The 18,915-nt window shown below is 40.4% G+C and overlaps 1 protein-coding gene across 2 annotated transcripts; it reads left to right on the top strand.

Annotated features, from left to right (window-relative positions):
• The first annotated feature begins 2,303 nt into the window (after positions 1-2,303).
• Positions 2,304-13,562, top strand: rem1 (RAS (RAD and GEM)-like GTP-binding 1). 2 transcript variants are annotated; one of them, XM_044174642.1, is made up of 6 exons: positions 2,304-2,545; positions 4,890-5,290; positions 7,032-7,114; positions 8,270-8,477; positions 8,595-8,898; positions 13,184-13,562. In XM_044174642.1, the coding sequence occupies exons 2-5, from the start codon at positions 4,924-4,926 to the stop codon at positions 8,870-8,872; spliced, it is 936 nt and encodes a 311-aa protein (XP_044030577.1). In that variant the 5' UTR covers positions 2,304-2,545; positions 4,890-4,923; the 3' UTR covers positions 8,873-8,898; positions 13,184-13,562. The 2 variants fall into 2 exon arrangements, with proteins under 2 accessions (XP_044030577.1, XP_044030570.1); XM_044174635.1 differs by lacking the exon at positions 13,184-13,562 and having other exon boundaries at positions 2,305-2,545; positions 8,595-9,319.
• The last annotated feature ends 5,353 nt before the right edge of the window (positions 13,563-18,915 follow it).

Here is an 18,915-nt window from a genome sequence, read left to right as displayed (position 1 = left end):
TGATCAGTAGTTTAGATACATGATGTGGTTGATTTTCAGAAGGTATTTGCCATAGATATGTACATGTTGATACCACATTGGCCGATTCTGTTCATTGCAGCGATGCTGCCGCAGCCGCCATTTTGGTACAGCAAATGTAAGTCTATCACAGCAGGAGGTCTATCCACAATTAAAATCATAACTCACTGAATTTTCAACCGATTTTCCAGCTGTTTGGTGTATTTGCCAGATGTATTTAGGATACAGGATACTTGGTTAAATTATTTTTTCTTACCAAAATACTTACCAAATACTAGATAAGCAAGATAAACATACCATACGTAATTAGGTTCTAATTATATTCTTTTTTCTTATTTTATCGTAAAATGGCTGCCATGATATGATTTTGTTAGTTATCAGGACAGTCACTTAACATTATATTACCATAAAAGAAGGATTACTTACTGTGATTTATCAAATTCAACACGTTAGTAGTTGTAAAATAACTTCTCATCTGTGAAATATTATTCCCTGTTGCTTGGTTTTCGCATTTCTTTCATTAGAACATCCAAAAGCAGCACAAAAGTCTGACATTTTCTACTATTTGAACTGGCCAGAACCCTGCTGCAAGATGGCGGCGGCAGAGACGCATCTCACAAGCTGGATGCAGTAGCCTATCTACATGCTGTCTTCACCTATATGACGCTGTTCTTTTCTTCGCTGTACGAGCTGTATGTTACGTCTGGGTGCAGCGCAGTCTGTGGAAATACTGGATTTAAATGTTGGTTGGTTGGGTAAAGATGTTCTCATCCCATGCAGGCAATAAACACCTGTGAATCACAAGTAGAGCTACAACAATTAGTCGATTAATCGACAACAGAAAATTGTTCGACAACTATTTTGATAATCAATTCAGTGTTTAAGTAATTTTTTAAAGCAAAAATACCAAACTGGTCTCTTCTACAATGTGAGGATTTGCTGCTTTTGTTTATTTTATATCATTAAAAACTGAATATCTTTGGGGTTTGGACTGTTGTTCGGAGAAAACAAGACAAATGTAGAAAAATTAAGCGATTAAATAATAACGGGGAAAAACTGATAGGGATCTGCAATCTAATATGGTTTCTGAAATCTTAGATTGATCAATGAATATATTGTGAACTGGCCCTGCTTCATTTAGGTAGTTAGTAAACTGCTCGTTAGCTTGTTATCATCTAGCTAGTTAGTATCCCTGTCAGATAGATAACGAGATCTTTGTCAGTTAGCCCTTCATCAGCTAGATATGTGTGTCCTATTTTCTGTTTGTTCTTTCTAGCTGATTTTTAACCTTGCCTTAAAAATGTTCACAACTTTGGTCACCTTGTGTTGTTTTTAAATGTGCATAATAAATAAAGGGACTTGACTTAAACTGGTCCTTTGTCAGCTAAACTGATATCTTTCAGTTAATCCTTTGTCAGCTAGCTAGTTGGTAAACCGGTGATTCATCAGCTTGCTAGTTAGTGAACTGGTATTTTTTTTCAGTAGTCCTTCATCAGCTAGCTAGTTAGTAAAAAGGTATCTTTTTAATTAGTCCTTCATCATCCTACTAGTTAGTAAACTGGTCCTTTGTCAGCTAGCCTAAATAGTAAACTAGTGTCTTTGTCAGTTAGTCCTTTGTCAGCTAGCTAGCTGGTAAACTGGTGATTCATCAGCTAACTTGTAAACTGGTATTTTTTTTATCAAGTCCTTCATCAGCTTGTTAGTTAATTGGTATTTTTGTCAGATAGTTCTTCATCAGTCTACTAAGATAGTGAGTAAACTGGTCCTTGGTCTGCTAGCTAATTATGAAACTGGTCCTTCATCAGCTAGTTAGTTGGTAAACTGTTCCTTTATCATTAAGCTATGTAGTAAAGTGCTAGTTAGTTAATTGATCCTTTGTATTGCTAGTCCTTTATCTGCTAGTTAGTAAACAGATTATCAGAAAAATGGTCCTGCATCAGCTAGTCCTTCATTTGCTAGCTAGTTGGTTAGTTGGTCATTAAGTATTTAAATACGTCCCATATAGAAGAAACATCTCTGGTCATTAAGATTTAAAGTTAGTAAATACATGGAATATTTAAAGCTTTTATTCAGTCCAACGCTCATCCTTAATCTAACCCCAGAAAGAAACAAAAAATCATACTGTTTTATATGTAAACTAGTTTATCCCGACTGAACTGTTTCATGAAGCCAAACTGTGTCTTTTGGGTCAAACAGGAAGTGACCAAAATGTTTCCTACACCAACTCACCCTCCACACTGATAAAACACACACACACACACACACACACACACACACACTCCCTCCTATCTGTTTCTCCTCTGCTGTCGCTCTGACACACACACACACACACACACACACAGAGGGAGGTAGATAACTCTGTGATTCCACTGCTGAATTTTTAACGCTGTTGTGGAACTTTTTTTTTCCAGGCGGGTTACTGTGGCACCGGGGTACTGTTACACCGACAGAGACAGAGAGACAGCTTCAGTTCAGTTCTGCTGTTTACTGAGTCTGGACGGAAACAAGACTGTTCATGGGGTGTACGGTAAGTTACTCTATCTATCTATCTATTGCTTGTTATTTTTGCATGTTAGAGTTTTTCAGCTGTCCCTTACAAAAAACTATGTTTTCACACACTGATTGTTATCTCTCACTTGTGAAATGTCCATAAACAGATTCACATTATTTCAGCACGTGATTTTCAGATATTTTACGTGCGAAAACATACATTTCACATTTAATGTCACATGTGAAACATATTTCACGTTTGTTAAATTTACATACGTTTGTTAAATTTACATACGTTTTTAGACATTTCACATGTAAAGTGTAGTTTGGAAATGTGAGAACATAAGTTTCTTCTGCTTTGTTTGCAAAGAGTTTCTGGTTGATCTTGCTTTACTAAAAGCACCAGATGTAGTTTGTTAACTCTTTTCAATTAGCGAAGTAGCAGTCATGTACAGTTTGACATTTTACACGAGAGACCTATGAGATTTGACCTTTGACCTCCTGATTGTCTGGTGCTTGAAGTTCTGTTGTGGATGAATAAGCAGAAATTTAAGATACAATTACTGGTGATGAACAGTAATTTTGCAGGATTTTTTAAAGATGTTTATGTTTTATGTTTAAAAGATGTCAGACTCGCTCTCACCATCACTGCCTGTCGTACTTGGCACCTTTAAATACTTTAATTATTTATTGTAGGAGGTTTGTTTGTGTGTCTGTGCTCTCTTATGCATACTACAGGTCTTCATAGGTACATCTGGTTTCTAGTAACCAGGATTCGACCTGGGAATCGAGCTGGGCAGCTTCCAAATCATATGCACACAGTATATATATACGTATACAAGTATATACAGTATATGTATATATCACTTTTTGAGTTAGTAAATTATATATACATTAATATCAACTGTTTCTGGTCCCACTCTATGTTGTTCATTGTAAGAGACCTACAACAGACCGTTTTTTTTAAAAAGAGAAAGGAATGTATGCCATAATGTGTGAACTTGCATAAAACCTCACTGTACCCTTGTCTAATCCAAGTTACAGTAACTTTACAACACAATGCTGAGCATGCTCAATGTCATCATAAATAGTAAAGGGATGTAGTCTGTCACAGGAAATGTGCTCCCAATGTAAATATCGGAAAAAATCAGTCACTCCCATCTTTCTAACCGTTTCCTTGACAACTCTTAATGAGGAATGACTTTCACCTGCTCAGCTATCTGGTATGGTGCCCAGCTTTTACTAAGTGACAGTGTTACTCCCAAACTCTGGTCAAACTAAGCTATGTGTCTTAAACATCAATTAGTCCTTCATCAGCTAGCTAGTAAATGAGTAGTTAGTAAACTAAGCAGGTTGCACTGAGCTGGATTTTCCAGAGAAAATCTAGTATTTTGGTTCTCTAGGCCAAAAGAAAAGGAAAATCAGCAAAGATGTCTTGTCTTGCCCCCGAAGTCACTCTGCTCCAGGCCACACACCCCTATCAAGACTGTTAAAACAGAAATCTAGAAGAAATGACGTCTTAGGTTGCTCTTTAAAGAGTAATGCCAGTTTCACACAAAACACGTAAGAGAGCACAGTTTGTGCGAGGTAGTGCGTAGAATGAAGAGCAGCACGTATAATCCTACAAAGCAGCTACGGACTACATCAGAATGTAAACAATCATAGTACACATTTTCTATTCTGGTATTCCCGTCCTGTCTGATATTTTCTGCCAGGCTTGAGATTTATTACTCAGGTCCCTGTAGGATCAGAGCACAGGGTTAGAGAACTCAGCGATCAACAAAATGAACTCAAGTAAAATTGTCGCCATCATTATCTGTTGTGAAGGTCAGCGTATTTAGGGTGACCCTAAGGTCAGGCCAGGAAGAAAATCAGGAGAGCACAGCCGCTCTCTCCATTGGAAATAATTAGATTTATTGTTGTTATGTAACCTTTATTTAAACTGGAAGTCTCTTGAGATACAATGTCTCTTTTATAAGAGAGACTTGGCCATGTCGTACTTGCACTTTTGGTGTGAAAACCGTGTGAGCTAACGCAGTGTTTCCCCGCCCTCTTTGGTTGAAAGTTTCTAGTCTGTTGCACCTGTAACCACACCCAGCAGTGATGTCACAGTGTACTGACACAGCCTGGAGTACACCTCTGCAACGTTTACAATCTTTGCTTGTCTTAGAATATGGACAGAAAGCTAAAAAACACCAGCATCATGTTTCAACTTTTCAGAAAGACTGAGACTAGATTGGAGGGCGGGACTTGCTCTATGTCACGCCAAAGTAACGCTTTGGTCGTTTTGAATGTTGATCAAAAGACCTTTCAAGAATCTTAAAGACCATAGTGAACCAGACTTTATTCTGAAACCTGAATCCTCCTGTCTCCTCCTTCAGGCCCGTCCTGTCCTGATGCCGTTACCATAGCAACATGACCCTCAACACCCAGAGAGAGAAGGAGCCCCTGCGGCGGCGAGGAAGCACGCCGATTCCTCCCGCCCACTTCTACCAGCACCCGTCCTGGACTCGGGACCCTCGGTTCCCCGGCAGTACCCAGCCGGACCCAGAGCAGCCCCGCCCCCAACGCAGCCACCCTCCTCTGGGACAGTCGGCGTCCTACCACCCTGGAGACAAGTCCCTCCACTACCGCGCCCAGTGGAGTTCAGACTCGGAGGACGACTCGCAGAGTGACTCGGACTGTGTTTACAGAGTGGTGTTGCTAGGCGACCACGGCGTTGGAAAGACCTGCCTCGCAGGAATCTTTGCCGGGATCACAGAGAAAGATGAACAACCTGGAGGTGGGATCTTAGTTTGGTTGTCTGACTAGTTTATCTAGTTTAACTGTTAATCCTTCATGTTCTCACTTCTTCTCACACATCTTGTCTTCTTTTCAAAAACATGCTTTGCTGTAAGTTTAAAAGTTAGCAAAGTTTTGATGGATACTGGCGTATAACTGAGTCAGTTTATCAACTAATAGAAAGAATAACAACTGATCTTGTTTGCAGTTGTTGGTTTGTGTCTGTCAACAGCTTTACAAAATGTCTCTTTTATAAGGGTGGTCTATGGGCAAGGAGATTTTTTTTAGTTGCAGGACAAACTGGAAGATGACCAACCTGGTAGGATGTATTGAAGAAAAATCGGCATTTTGGGAAATACACTTATTTGCTTCCTTGCCAAGAGGAGATTCCACTCTCATGTCTGTACAGTAAATTTGAAGCTACCGCCAAAAGCTGGCTAACTTAGCTTAGCATAAAGACTGGAAACAGGGGGAAACAGCTAGCCTGGCTCTGTCCAAAGGAAAAACTTATCTGCCTACCAGCACCTTTAAGGCTCACTAATTAACACGTATATCGTCTAGTAACTTCCTGCAGGCCCCACAAGGAATAGCCCCCCATGAGGCGGTAAATCGTATAACATGTTAATTAGTAGGCTTTAGAGACGCTGATAGGCAGATTCATATTTAGTGTATAGATATGTGAATGGTATCAATCTTCTCCTTTAACTCTCTGCTAGAAAGTGAATAAGCGTATTTCCCAAAATGTCTTAATCATTAATGTATTACACTCCAATGATTTTCCACATTAAGATGAGTTTATTGGTCATGGTTAGTTCTACTCAGCCCGTGACCTCTGCTGCCCAGATTTGGACCTTTCTTTTTTAATCTGTCTCTCATAAATCCAGCAACTTTAAGTGACAGACCCCTTCAATCTTTTCTACCATGTTTTTTTGTTGTGCTGTAGCTTTCATACTCCAGCTCAGTCCTCAGCAGATCAGTTTCTGTCTCTGACTTTGTTTTGACATCACAACCTTGACCAACCTGACATCATTGATCAGCTCCTGTGTCACGTGCTGATTGGCCTGAGGCCATGATTGACAACTTGTATTGATCCATGATAGTCTGACATGGTGTGAGGGGGCAGAGCCTGTCTGCTGTTAGTTTTCAGGTTGACTAAGCTCTGTCTCTTGTTACATTCTCTGCTTTAGTTCTACACGTGTTTATTGTTCTTGTTGCTGTTGTTTGCTTGAAGTTATTAACTATGTTGTCATTGTTGTTTGTCTCTTTATGATCATAGATATAAAAGGCGGCTGTGACTTGATGGTCCTCCATGTTGTTTATTGTTTTTAGCCATGCTCGTGTCGTGGCTCTAGGTGATGTTGGTCGGTCGGTCCACTACTTTGATCCAGACGGAAATATCTCAACAACTGTTGGATAGATTGCCATGAAATGCCATGAAATTTATAATAACTCTGGTGATCCCCTGACTTACCTGCAAAACTATTGACATTCCCATTATCCTCAGTCTGTGTTTAGTGCTAATTAGTAAGTGTTAGCATTCTCACATGCTAAACTGGATGATGAACATTGTAAACATTATACCTGCTAAACATCAGCAGGTTAGCATTGTTATTGTGAGCATGTTAGCATGCTGACGTTAGCATTTAGCTCAAAGCACCACTGTGCCTAAGTACAGCCTCACAGAACTGCTAGCATGGCTGCAGATTCTTAGTCTTGTTGTTTGTGTTCATTGTTTGTTACAGAGGACACATACGAGCGGACACTGACAGTAGATGGAGAGGAAACCACGCTCATCGTCATGGATACCTGGGAGAACGACAAACTGGTACAATGTGTGTGTGTGTGTGTGCTGATGAAGTACAGTTGTGGAGCATTAGATGTCATGGCATCCTGCAAAGGGACCTGATGTGGCTGATTTCAAACCTGTGTTTGACAGCTTGGCTGCTTGTGGGTTTCATGTTCAGATCCACATAAGATAACAACAACAACGTTCTCGCACTTTATGCTTTGAATAATTATGTTGAGATTGTGAAATAAAAAGCCAAATAATTTCTTGTGATAACAAAAGTATTATTTTGTGATCTCAGGAACATAAGCTTGCAAAGGCAGATTTTACAGAATATTCTTGAAAACCTGTAATCTTTTAGTGTATGAAAGTTTTATTACAATAAGTTCTGAAAGACGTGTGCTTTTTCTTTGCATAAAAGTAAAATTATTAAAAAATAGTGAGTGTCAGGAATGCATTTGCTCAAATGTTGAATTTCCATACACTTGGATCACAGCACCTGACCACTCAGTTGCTAACCTCTGTGATTAAGGTAAACTTCCTGTTGCTCCTTCACAATAAACGCCTTCTAGTGGTTTACCGCAGATCAGAAATACTTTATTGATCCCCGTAGGGAAACTCTTTGTCTGACAGTCTGACAGATAGGCTTTTATTGTGGAACAGCAGCAGTTTAAAGGGCCAGTGGGCCCGTCCACTAGGGGAAACACTTTCAGTATTTGGCAGTTCACTTCTGTCGAACCTTTTGGTTTTATTGGACCATGACCTCTGCGGTTGAGGGATGGAAATCAAAAAATCACTTTGCTGACTCCAATAATTGTATTCAGTTCAGTTTAAAGATTTATAGTGATTTACTAGTTTATTTGTTTGTTTTTTTGGCATAACGCTGTGACTTTACAGCGCTTTTATGACTGTTGAGTTCAGTCTACGTAGCCTTAATCTGAGACGGTCATTGTTGGACCCAGAACACACTGAAGCGACTACATCTCCCAGCATGCCTGGGAGCTCTTGCAAACTCCCCCAGGATGACCTTGAGGAAATTGCCAGATTAAAAGATGTTTATGCTGCGCTGCTAACCCTGCTGCCACCATGACTGACCAGAGCAAGGAGCCTTAAAAATAGACGTTTATCAGGTTGTTATTTCCAAATTAGAATAAGATGTTTCTTTGTCTCCTTCTCTGTCTCCTTACCTGTCAGGAGGGGGAGGACGGCTCCTTTCAGGAAGGCTGTCTGAAGGTTGGGAGTGCTTATGTCATTGTCTACTCTGTCACTGACCGCTCTAGCTTCGATTCCGCAGCTGAGCTCCGAATCACATTGCGACGCATCCGCCAGGCCGAAAACATTCCCATCATCCTCGTGGGCAACAAGAGCGACCTGGTCCGTTCCAGAGAAGTCGCTGTGGAAGGTGGGGGTCAAATGTCACAGGGGGTTCATACATACACATATCGACACTCAACAAACTAACGGGTAACGATTGACTGATGATATTATAATAATTCTGTATGTTTCCTTTTTCTCCCAGAGGGCCGAGCATGTGCGGTGGTGTTTGACTGTAAGTTCATTGAGACGTCGGCGTCTCTGCAGCATAACGTGGCCGAGCTGTTCGAGGGCGTGGTCCGACAGATCCGCCTCCGTCGGGACGGCAGTGAGGCCGTCCAGCGCCGACGCTCCATCTACAAACGCAAAGAGAGCCTTTCCCAGAAGGCTCGGAGATTCCTGGACCGGCTAGTAGCACGCAACAACCAGCGCATGGCGGTCAAAGTGCGGTCCAAGAGCTGCCATGACCTGGCCGTCCTCTGAAGACACGTGTCCACCAGGAGCATCAGGTTGGACTTTCTTTGACTCGTTGAAGTTCTCTCTGGTTGTGATACCGTGGACGATGGCATCTGCAGTGATTTTCATGCTTAGCAAGTCAGCAGCAAGCAAAGTCAGCAGCAGTTGCATACTGTACGTAAGCCGCTGTGATCACTGTGACCGAATCATTTTCCTGTTTGACCATTTAGTCTCAAAATTTTGTGACTTTTACTCTTGATGACCTAAATATAAAACAAATCAGACTGACTGTAACGGATCGTCACTGTGGGGTTAAAGGTTGGATGAGTGTTCAGTGTGTGTGTGTGTGTGTGTGTGAGACAGGTGACCATTCAGGATGTCCTGTAGTTTCCACTGTGTCCACTGTGCTGTTCTCCTGAGGTTTCTACTGTTTTCAGTTCAACACTGTGCAGAATAAAATAAGAATAAAAGGAACAGTCCTCTCCAAATCATGTCTTACAGACGTCCAATACAGATGACCAACACTATGATATAAATATGAATTTCTTTTCAATTTATTTTCGTTGATTTTTTATTTTTTAATTGTTTTTATTATTTACATGCAGATGATTCTAGATTCAGTCCCAGCTGACCGCTCAGTAAACCCCTCCCCCAAACAGTGATTGTCCAGTCATAGTTTAGCAACCATAACTTGGCACAGCAGGTCTGTCGGCCTAGTTGCTGTTCATGGGGCTGTACTAAAAAAGATACTCTGTACAAAGAGTTTGGAGGCTTGTGTATTTTTTTTAGCCTGTTCCAAAACCAAAACCCAAGATGGTACTGGATTAAACAGTGAGTTTAACGCTTGCTAACAACATGTCCGGCTAACTAGCTTTGGAGGCATTAGTTCCAAAGCCATTAGCATATTTTAGCTAACTGTTCCAAAGGTTATATTACTAAAAGCTCTGTTCAAGACTGGAACATCCACTGTGTGGCAGCCGTCCGGGATGATGTTATATCAGAGTTGAGACTAATGTTAAAAACTTAACTTCTATCTGGAATCAAAGACTCATTGTTTAACGAATTACTAAAAATTTCGATTGTATATCTTTTCATTGTAGACTGCACATGTGCAGTAGGAGAATGGAAAGCTTGACAGACATAGCAACAGTAACTAAGGGGGCTTAGTTAACAGTAAATTGTCCTTTATTTTATTCATTTTAGATCATTTTATTTAGTTTTAAAGTATTATCTTCATTTTATCTCACGTTGTGTTTTTATAAGATTTAGATTTTAAATGTTTTAATCATCTGATTTAATGTTAAATTACTAATCAAATCTTCTCATGTGTTTTTATTTTAAATTTCTTTAGTCATAATCTCTTCTGCAGGAGCTGCAGGGATCAAACCTCTGTGTTCCACTTCACATAAACACACTCTCAGGTCGCCACATCAACCTGGGCCTCCTGATGTTTACTGTTGCCATGGTGGCCTGTGGTTACTGTTAGCCACAGCTGAAGCAGAGGCGGTTTACTGAGCGGTCGTCATGACGACAGGGTTGCATGCTGACACCTCTGTGGAGTTGACAAAAAACAGAACGAGTGTTTAGGTGATGGATGGGACAGTGTCTTTTAATGGGACTTTTCAACCCTGAGTTTAGCCTCTCAGGATGCATACAAACCCTGTCTGATTGGCTGTTACTGGCCAAATATAAGACAACGTTTTTTTTTTTTTAGTTACATTTGAACAAGACTAAAAGTCTAAAAGTCTACAGCCATGCTAGCAGCTCTGTAAGACTGTACTTAGGCACAGCAGTGCTTTGAGCTAAATCCTAACTTCAGCATGCTAACATGCTCACAATGACAATGCTAACACTATGTTAATCAGGTATAATGTTTACCATGTTAGCCATCATGTTTACATGTTTACATGCTAATATTTGCTAATTAGCAGTAAACACATTTGCTAATTAGCAGTAAACACAAAGTACAGCTGAGTCTGATGGGAATGTTATTAGTTTTGCATGTATTAAGTCATAAACCAAAGTACTGATACTGATAATGGTGCTAGAAAGTTATTACAATCATCCTAAGGGGGCCGTTAACGTCTGTATCAAATTTAATGGCAATTCATCCAACAGTTGTTGAGAAATTTCCCTCAAAGCCACAAATGTCAGTCTGTTGCTGGCGTTAGAGGAAAAGAGATCACCAAAGTAACTGAAGCATTCATTCTTTATTTTTATAAGAAGCAAACAGAAATGAAGCTGAGCTGCTGTGAAATAACAACAAACTGGTTTAAATCAGCAGCAGTTTATCTGGAAACCACATCAGGCAGACTGGTTGCCCCAGTTTCTACTGATGAAATATCCTATCTGCTTATTGATCAGGCATTTTGGTAACACACCCACACGCACTCTCTCTCTGTGGTTGTACAGGGACAGTAGATGGAGGAGGAGTGTTTAACATTGATTTGATGAGGGTAATGGAAAAAATGCATGACTCTGCTCAACCCGGATGACACACATGCACACACACACACACACACACACACACACACAGTGATGTGTAAACATCCTCTCAGTGGAGGAGGACCAGAGGCTCAGAGCTGTGAGTTCAGCTCCCTCCTGAATCTGTTATGAATAGAAACATCAGAAAATTCTCCTCAGTGTTTCCTCTCTGAGGTGTAAAAGTTGTGGAGAAAATCTGATAACGTCTCATGACGCAGATTTTTACAATAACTGATGACATTGGTGGACCTGCTGGACCTGCTTCTTGCTCTTCTTCTGTCGTTTTATTTCCAGCAGTGAAAATGAAGCACCAACATTTTGGCTGTTGGGCTGATTTTGTTGAAAAACAGCTCCAATTAGCAGCTTTGGCCTAATGTGGGTCATTAGCTCATGGCTAACAGGGACTTAGCATAGACATGAACAACTAGAGAATTTAAACATCACACGGACCCCCGCAGCTACGCTGATGTGGAAAGTATAATTTGAGTTTGACTGGTCTGTTCAAGGCTGTTCAAGTGTCATCAAACAGTTGGAAAATTGGCCACAAAAACTGGCAAATACAAACAAACAAAAATATTAATACTAATACAGTTGATTTAGCTCATTTAAAATGAGCTACATAAACACTGTTTTTTGTAGCTGGTTTCACTTGTTAAAGAACTGCTTGTGTAACTGTGTAAATGTGTAACTCAATAAAAGTAGCTAATTTAGGCTTAATTTACATTAATCTGGTGTGACTACAAGGCTAGCAGTGAAATAAAGTTTTTAAGTTACTATGTTAGCGTCTTAGCTCAGGATTAACATTACAGGGGGAGGTGGGGAATAAAATATTCACTGTGCTCCTCTGTAATTTAACTCATCAAAACTGTAAAACCAATGAGTTACCTGTCATTCAATAGAAATTTTATGTTGTTTGTTTTTTACAAAGAAACAAACAAAAAATCAGTGTGAACACGAATCAGACCGGAACCAATATCAACAATGTATTTTTCCCCCCTTGGTTTAGACCCAATTAACCAAATTACAGATGTGAAAGCGACCTTAGTTCAAGGTTAACACAAGATGTAGCTCATGCTAACAGTGGTCTTATGCCTAACTTACGCTAACGGGAGTTTCAGCTCAGGTAAAGATATTGCAAAATAAGTTTTCTCGACAAAACATTAAAAAACATGAACATATTTTTCAAAAAACAGTAAACAACGTGATCAGCCAACTCTCTCCTCCTCAGAGTGACATCAGAAAACACGTTATACAGCTAACTGCTGAGCTCTAAAGAAACCTGAAAGCTTCAGACTAAATGGGAGAAAGAGCATCTGTGTCTTAACACACCGTCACTGACCTGAACATTATTCCAAAGGACATTTCAAACATTTCAGCCCCTTTGAGGTGTGTTTGATTTACAGAGACAGAGCAGAGAACACAGAAAATCAAACGTTCCCCTGTGTTTATTTAAACTGCACAGTTTCCTCTCTGTCTGGTTCTGTGTAAAAACCTCAGTACTGTAACTCTGCCTTTTTATTCACACACTCACACACACTCTGAAGCTGCCAAGAACTTCAGGAACTAAACCAGGTACTCAGCAAGTGTGTGTTTTAATGTGTGTGAGACTCTGGCTCCCCTGCTGGCTGGATGCTGGCTGCTTAAAGTGTCTTATTTTTATAATTGATTAAAACAACATTACAACAGTGATAAAACATAAAAGGATATTTCAGAAATCTAAATAGAAATGACAAATTAATATTAAAAATAATTACAGATAAACATAAATATGCAAGTTAACTGTTACACGCGCCTTCCTGCTGGTTGTGTTGTGCATATGATTGTGACTCATGATGTCTTGTGTTCATCCCTCAGGTGTATCTGGTCTGGTCTGGTCTGATTGAGGGAAAACCAATAAAGAGGGGGCAGGAAGGCTGGCTCAGTCTCTCCTCTTGTATTCTGGCTTTGGCAGAAGCAGCTGGAGACTGTGACCTGTGTGGTGTAGTCTTCTGTTGTTTTATTTTTGTTGTTTCTCTGTTTTCTGATGGGTCCAGTAGGCCTGTTTTTGTAGCTTCATTGCTGTTTAGTGTAGGGCAAAGAGAAGAGCCCAGATCCTACGGCCCTTTGTGGGCTGGCCTGGGTGGCTTCCCTTCCTTTTGTTACTTTTGGCCGGCCCAGCAGACTTGTTTTGGTTGTTTGGGGGTTGATTTATGGTCACTTTCTTTTGTTTATTTAATAAACTTAAAACTTTAAAGTTTGTTTTGCAACTCCTTGACTCTTTTGATTATGTTAGACCTCTTTTGTAAAGAGCCTTTCTGGGGGTAGTAACATTAACAAAAAATAAAATAAAATGATTAAAGGGGTTTTATAATTGCATTTCAAACAGGAAAACAAAATTAAAGGAGGCACATGGCTAGTTTCCATTATGTGTTTTCTTTAAACTACAAATAAGAAGGGAGAGTTTTAACGCTCAAACAATGCATGCTGGGAAGTCTGCTAATATGCCAATTGTGGTGTTTCTTCAAAAACTTAATTTGATGAGTTAAGTGAACACTTAGCAGTACATTCACTCAACTCATCATTTCAAGTCAAAAGACGGAGGAACCCGGTTACTCAAGATGATCCACAGATTTGTTGTGAGCAGTTTCATGTGGGAAGTATCGGTAGAAAGAAAATAGTTCCTACATGAAACTGCTCACAACAAATCAGTGGATCATCTTGAGTAACTGGGTCATGATTTCTGGAAAGAGACGTTGCTGCTGAGTTTTTCAAATTTATTATTTTGGCGCTTTGAGCACCACACGCCGAGTGCCATCTAGTCCCATTATATTAAAAAAAAAGGCAGACATCTCTACGGCCGATATCTCCAAAACTTGGCAACTCACACCAAAACAATCTAGATGGGTAAATAGGTTAAGGCACTACAGGTAAGATATGCAGTTTTGAATTTGGGGGGAACTGTCCCTTAACTTCAGAAAAAACATATATTTTAACCTACAGTATGAAATAAAGTAAACTTGAGTGTAGGAACGTCTGTTACATTCAAGCCCTTGCCAAACAAGTTTACACAATGCTGATTAAGCCTGTCACCGCCAGGTAAATCTCTGTATTTCGCAGTATACCATGAGTATGAGCAGAGAGAGGGACACCTGACCAGGCCATCTCCTCCTCAATCTAACTACATCCCCAGGGGTTAAATGGGTCTCCTGAAGAAAAACTACTTTGGCTTTTAATTGCTGTGTCCTACTCATGACTTGCTTTAGCTTGACATGTTTGTTTAGTCCCCTTACTTTCCAGGAGGTGAACTGAAGTTCAGAGCCCATAGGTGAAAGTTATCTTTTAAATTGGCTGCTGACAGAAAATACAACATGATAATGGGGAAAAGAAATGTAGATAACATTCTGTATTTTTGTAACTCTTTCTGAACACTGTAGGCATATGTACGGAGCCCCCTAAAGGTCAAGGCGAGAATTATTTTGAGGACTACTTTTTCGTTCCCTCGCAATACTTTTCTCTTCCATTCCTTCTGAGCGTATGTCTAATTGTAGTGGAAGGTGTGTGGACATTCTCAGGTTAATGCATTTAGCATTGTTTATGTTCTATCAGATAACGTCTGGACGTAAGGTGAGGTGTCCATAATCAAATTTCTGGGTAGGAGCTGTATGTACAAGGAACATCAATTATTGCTCCACACTTACAACAACAGGCCCTCTACCAAAACCTGTTTCAGCATTAAAGGTTACTTTAATTTGTTTTGTGCAGAAACGCTTGAAGCTGTCCAGCTTGCGTTGGTCTGCATTCCTGATGTGTCTCTGCAAGTAGTTCAATGGCTCTTTCTGTGACAGAACCACAGACTCCGTTTGCAGCATTTCAGTCGCCTTCTTGTTTGTTGCTTTTTTTGACTCATACAAATACAGCACATTAGCTTTTATGAGGTAGATTCAACTGCACATCTGTAATTCTGCCTCTGGAGTCGTCTCCTCTTCCTCAGTGAAACCCCTCTGGGGTAAAGTACTGTACAGAGTGCAGTAACCGACAGCATCCTGCAGATTACTGTACTGCTTTCTTCTGGAGAAACCTCTTGATCTAAGAATTTGTTTAAGTTTACTTTCACTAATTACATAACCATGCATGCCTATTGAGCAGTAGTACTATATCAGGATACTTAATTCCCAGTTCAAAGTAAATAAAATCTGTATACATTACAGTAAAATCTGGAGTCATTTTTGTGAGGGAGTCTAGTTTAACATTCATAAATATGGATCCCAATGCTGGTTTTTACACTGAAGAGGTTGAAAATGTATATTTATACACATATAACGGACCACAGCTTTATAATTATGAGCCTGCCAGGTGTCCAAGAGACCAGGAACAGACAAAGATTAGAAGAAATAATGGCCACCAGTGAGAAATTGAGTTGTCATGTGAGAACCAGTGGCGAACCAGGCAGGTGTCTTGGCAAGTGGCCGGCTATTGATAGCTAACACTCTGTTCTGGTAGGAGTCTCTTCTTCTTACCCACAACACAAATTAAAGTGCAAGTATTAGCTTGTATCAGTTGTATCTCACATTGCCTAACATGTGGATGTCCCCTAGCTCTCAAAGTACCTTATTAGCTTAAAATAAGGAGGTATTGCACGTTTTCCTTTTAAGAATAACCAGGACTATTTGAAACTAAAGATTTATTTAGTGTGAATAGTTGCAGTCAGGGTTTATAATAGATTATATAAACATGAAGAATTTAGGTTATATTATAGGCATTATATTAGAATTGTGCAGTTGTGAAATATGAGCGCTCATTACACAACTACTCTGAAATCCGTGCAACTGTGAGCTGTGATGTCTCACATTGCCTAATCTATTTTCACATAACCCTTTATGTTGCTCTGACTAAGAGTGATGAAAGATTGTTTCCTGACAATCATTTAGTTTGGTGCTTTTGTGGGAAATGCCAGCCCATGGCCTTAGCTGTGGGTAGTTTGTCCTGTAGGTGGGTGGATGCCCTCTGGGCCCTGGTGGAGAAACTAACCACCAGACCTGATAACATGCCTGACACTGAACCCAGACTTTAAAACATGCTGTCTGAATCCCTTTGTGCTACAGATAACCTACATGAACTCCAGGGCAGCAGACATGAGTATGTTTAGGGCATAAAAATGATCTATTAATCTGTTGAGTTGAGACTGGTTTGTACTAATATGCACAATAGGAAAATGCTCCACACTGAAGCACAGCCTCAACCGACCTGATAAGAGCCTTAAAGTGGGTCCTGCCTTTTTGTCTGATCTGGAGGTCCTGTGACAAAATCTGGTTTTAAAACCTTCATTACTTCGATTTTGTGCTTTCATGTTGCATCTTCCTGAATTATCGTAGAAAAGGTTTCAGTCGTAGTCATCTGGACACTGTTTTCAGAATCAAGACGTTTCGGCTCCCATCCGGAAGTCATTCTCAATTGTGAAAAAATTGGACGGGAACTGGAAATTTAAGCTACTCTGAGTTACATAAGCCCTGCCCTCAGGAGGGAATCTGCCTGAGTATCTGTTAATAGCTAGTTTCACCTGAAACTGACCTAATAGTTTCAAGATGGCCCAGTAATCAGTAATCAGGCCTATTGTTTTCTGGCTGCATCTACTTCATCACTGTTAAGTGCCTGATTAGCATGTGATTGGCGTGACCAAGGTGATAACACACTCTGATAGACTTTGGGCAGATTAAATCTCAGACCACCATTTCTGTTCAAAGAGGGGTTTCTCTTTTTTCACAAAAATGGCTTCCTTGACGCTCCGTTCAAACCAACTCTTCTCTCTACTTACAATCTTCACCTCGCTGTCTTCAAATGTGTGGTTTGTAGCTTTTAGATGCAAATGCACGGCGCTCTGTAGTCCTGAGTTAGCGTGTCGTCTGTGCTGATAAAGTCTTTTGTGAAGTGGCTGTTTGGTTTCGCCTATGTACCGTTCTTTGCCGTTTTCCTCACTGCACTGAATGGAGTAGACAACATTGCTCTGTTTCTTTGTGGGCAACTTGTCCTTAGGGTGAACGAGTTTCTGTCTTAAAGTGTTGCCTGGTTTAAAGGAAACAGGAACATTGTGCTGTCTAAAGATCCTTTGTAGTTTTTCAGACAGTCCAGATACATAAGGAATGGAGACACTGTTCCTTCTTGGTTCTGTTACACTTTTGTCCTGTTTTTTGGCTCTTTTAACTTTGTTGATAGCCCAAGTAGGATAACCACAGGCTGAGAGTGCATTCTGGACATGCCTTTCCTCCTTCTTCTTACCCTCTGAGCCGGTGGGCACTTCTTTGGCTCTGTGTTGTAATGTCCGGATTACACCCAGCTTGTGCTGTAGTGGATGGTGTGTCACACCAGGGTAAGAAGAAAGAGGAAAGGCATGTCCAGAATGCACTCTCAGCCTGTGGTTATCCTACTTGGGCTATCAACAAAGTCAAAAGAAGCCATTTTTGTGAAGAAAGAGAACCCCTCTTTGAACAGAAATGGTGGTCTGAGATTTAATCTGCCCAAAGTCTATCAGAGTGTGTTATCACCTTGGTCACGCCAATCACATGCTAATCAGGCACTTAACAGTGATGAAGTAGATGCAGCCAGAAAACAATAGGCCTGATTACTGATTACTGGGCCATCTTGAAACTATTAGGTCAGTTTCAGGTGAAACTAGCTATTAACAGATACTCAGGCAGATTCCCTCCTGAGGGCAGGGTTTATGTAACTCAGAGTAGCTTAAATTTCCAGTTCCCGTCCAATTTTTTCACAATTGAGAATGACTTCCGGATGGGAGCCGAAACGTCTTGATTCTGAAAACAGTGTCCAGATGACTACGACTGAAACCTTTTCTACAATAGAACACTCCTGGACGAATGAGGGACTACACCGTCTTATCTTCCTGAATTAAATCAAATTACCACAAAGCAAATATGGGGCCTAGTAGATATCGAGGTAGAGAGCAGGAGGGGGGGGGGTCGTCTTAATAGGTTATTCCAGCCCAGTCCATATGCTTCTGTGGAGAGATCAGACTTTATTGCTACAAAAACATCTGAAACAGCTAAAATTTACAACCCTGCTGCGCTGAACATCCTGAGAAACAAAGGCTGAGAAATATTTAGCTTCAGGTTGCCTGAATATGTCTGAAACACAGAGAGCAGCCCCGGACATGTTAAAGGACGTCTGACATTTCTGAAATACTCCAGTAGTCAGATCAGTTTCAAACATGGCACCCCGACCATGAGGACAGGACTTCAGAGGTGCTGCAGAACTGCTGCTAAAACCACAATGTCTCCTTTTTACATTCCTGTTTCTACAGCTGTTCAATAAATAACATGATTGTACATATTCAGGTTTTTTTTGTCTACCCATGAGTACTTTTCCTCAGATAATCTCCTCAAATTCAAGTCTGTAATCCAATCCCGATGGGGCGTTGTCCACATTCCTGCAGTCAAGTGGTGTCATACAATCGGTGCAGAAATCACATTCCTTCAAAACAAAAGCCTACAATAATTTCAAAAATTGATTCACTAACCTTTATCTATAGATGGTGGTCCAGTCCAGCCAAAGTAATAGTACGACACTGTGTCACCAAGACAATAAAACCTGAGATA

This window comes from Siniperca chuatsi, linkage group LG2 (genome assembly GCF_020085105.1).
Source record: "Siniperca chuatsi isolate FFG_IHB_CAS linkage group LG2, ASM2008510v1, whole genome shotgun sequence".
Lineage (NCBI taxonomy): Eukaryota > Metazoa > Chordata > Actinopteri > Centrarchiformes > Sinipercidae > Siniperca > Siniperca chuatsi.
Note: the sequence above shows the minus strand (reverse complement) of the source record. Positions and strands in the feature narration are given on the sequence as shown.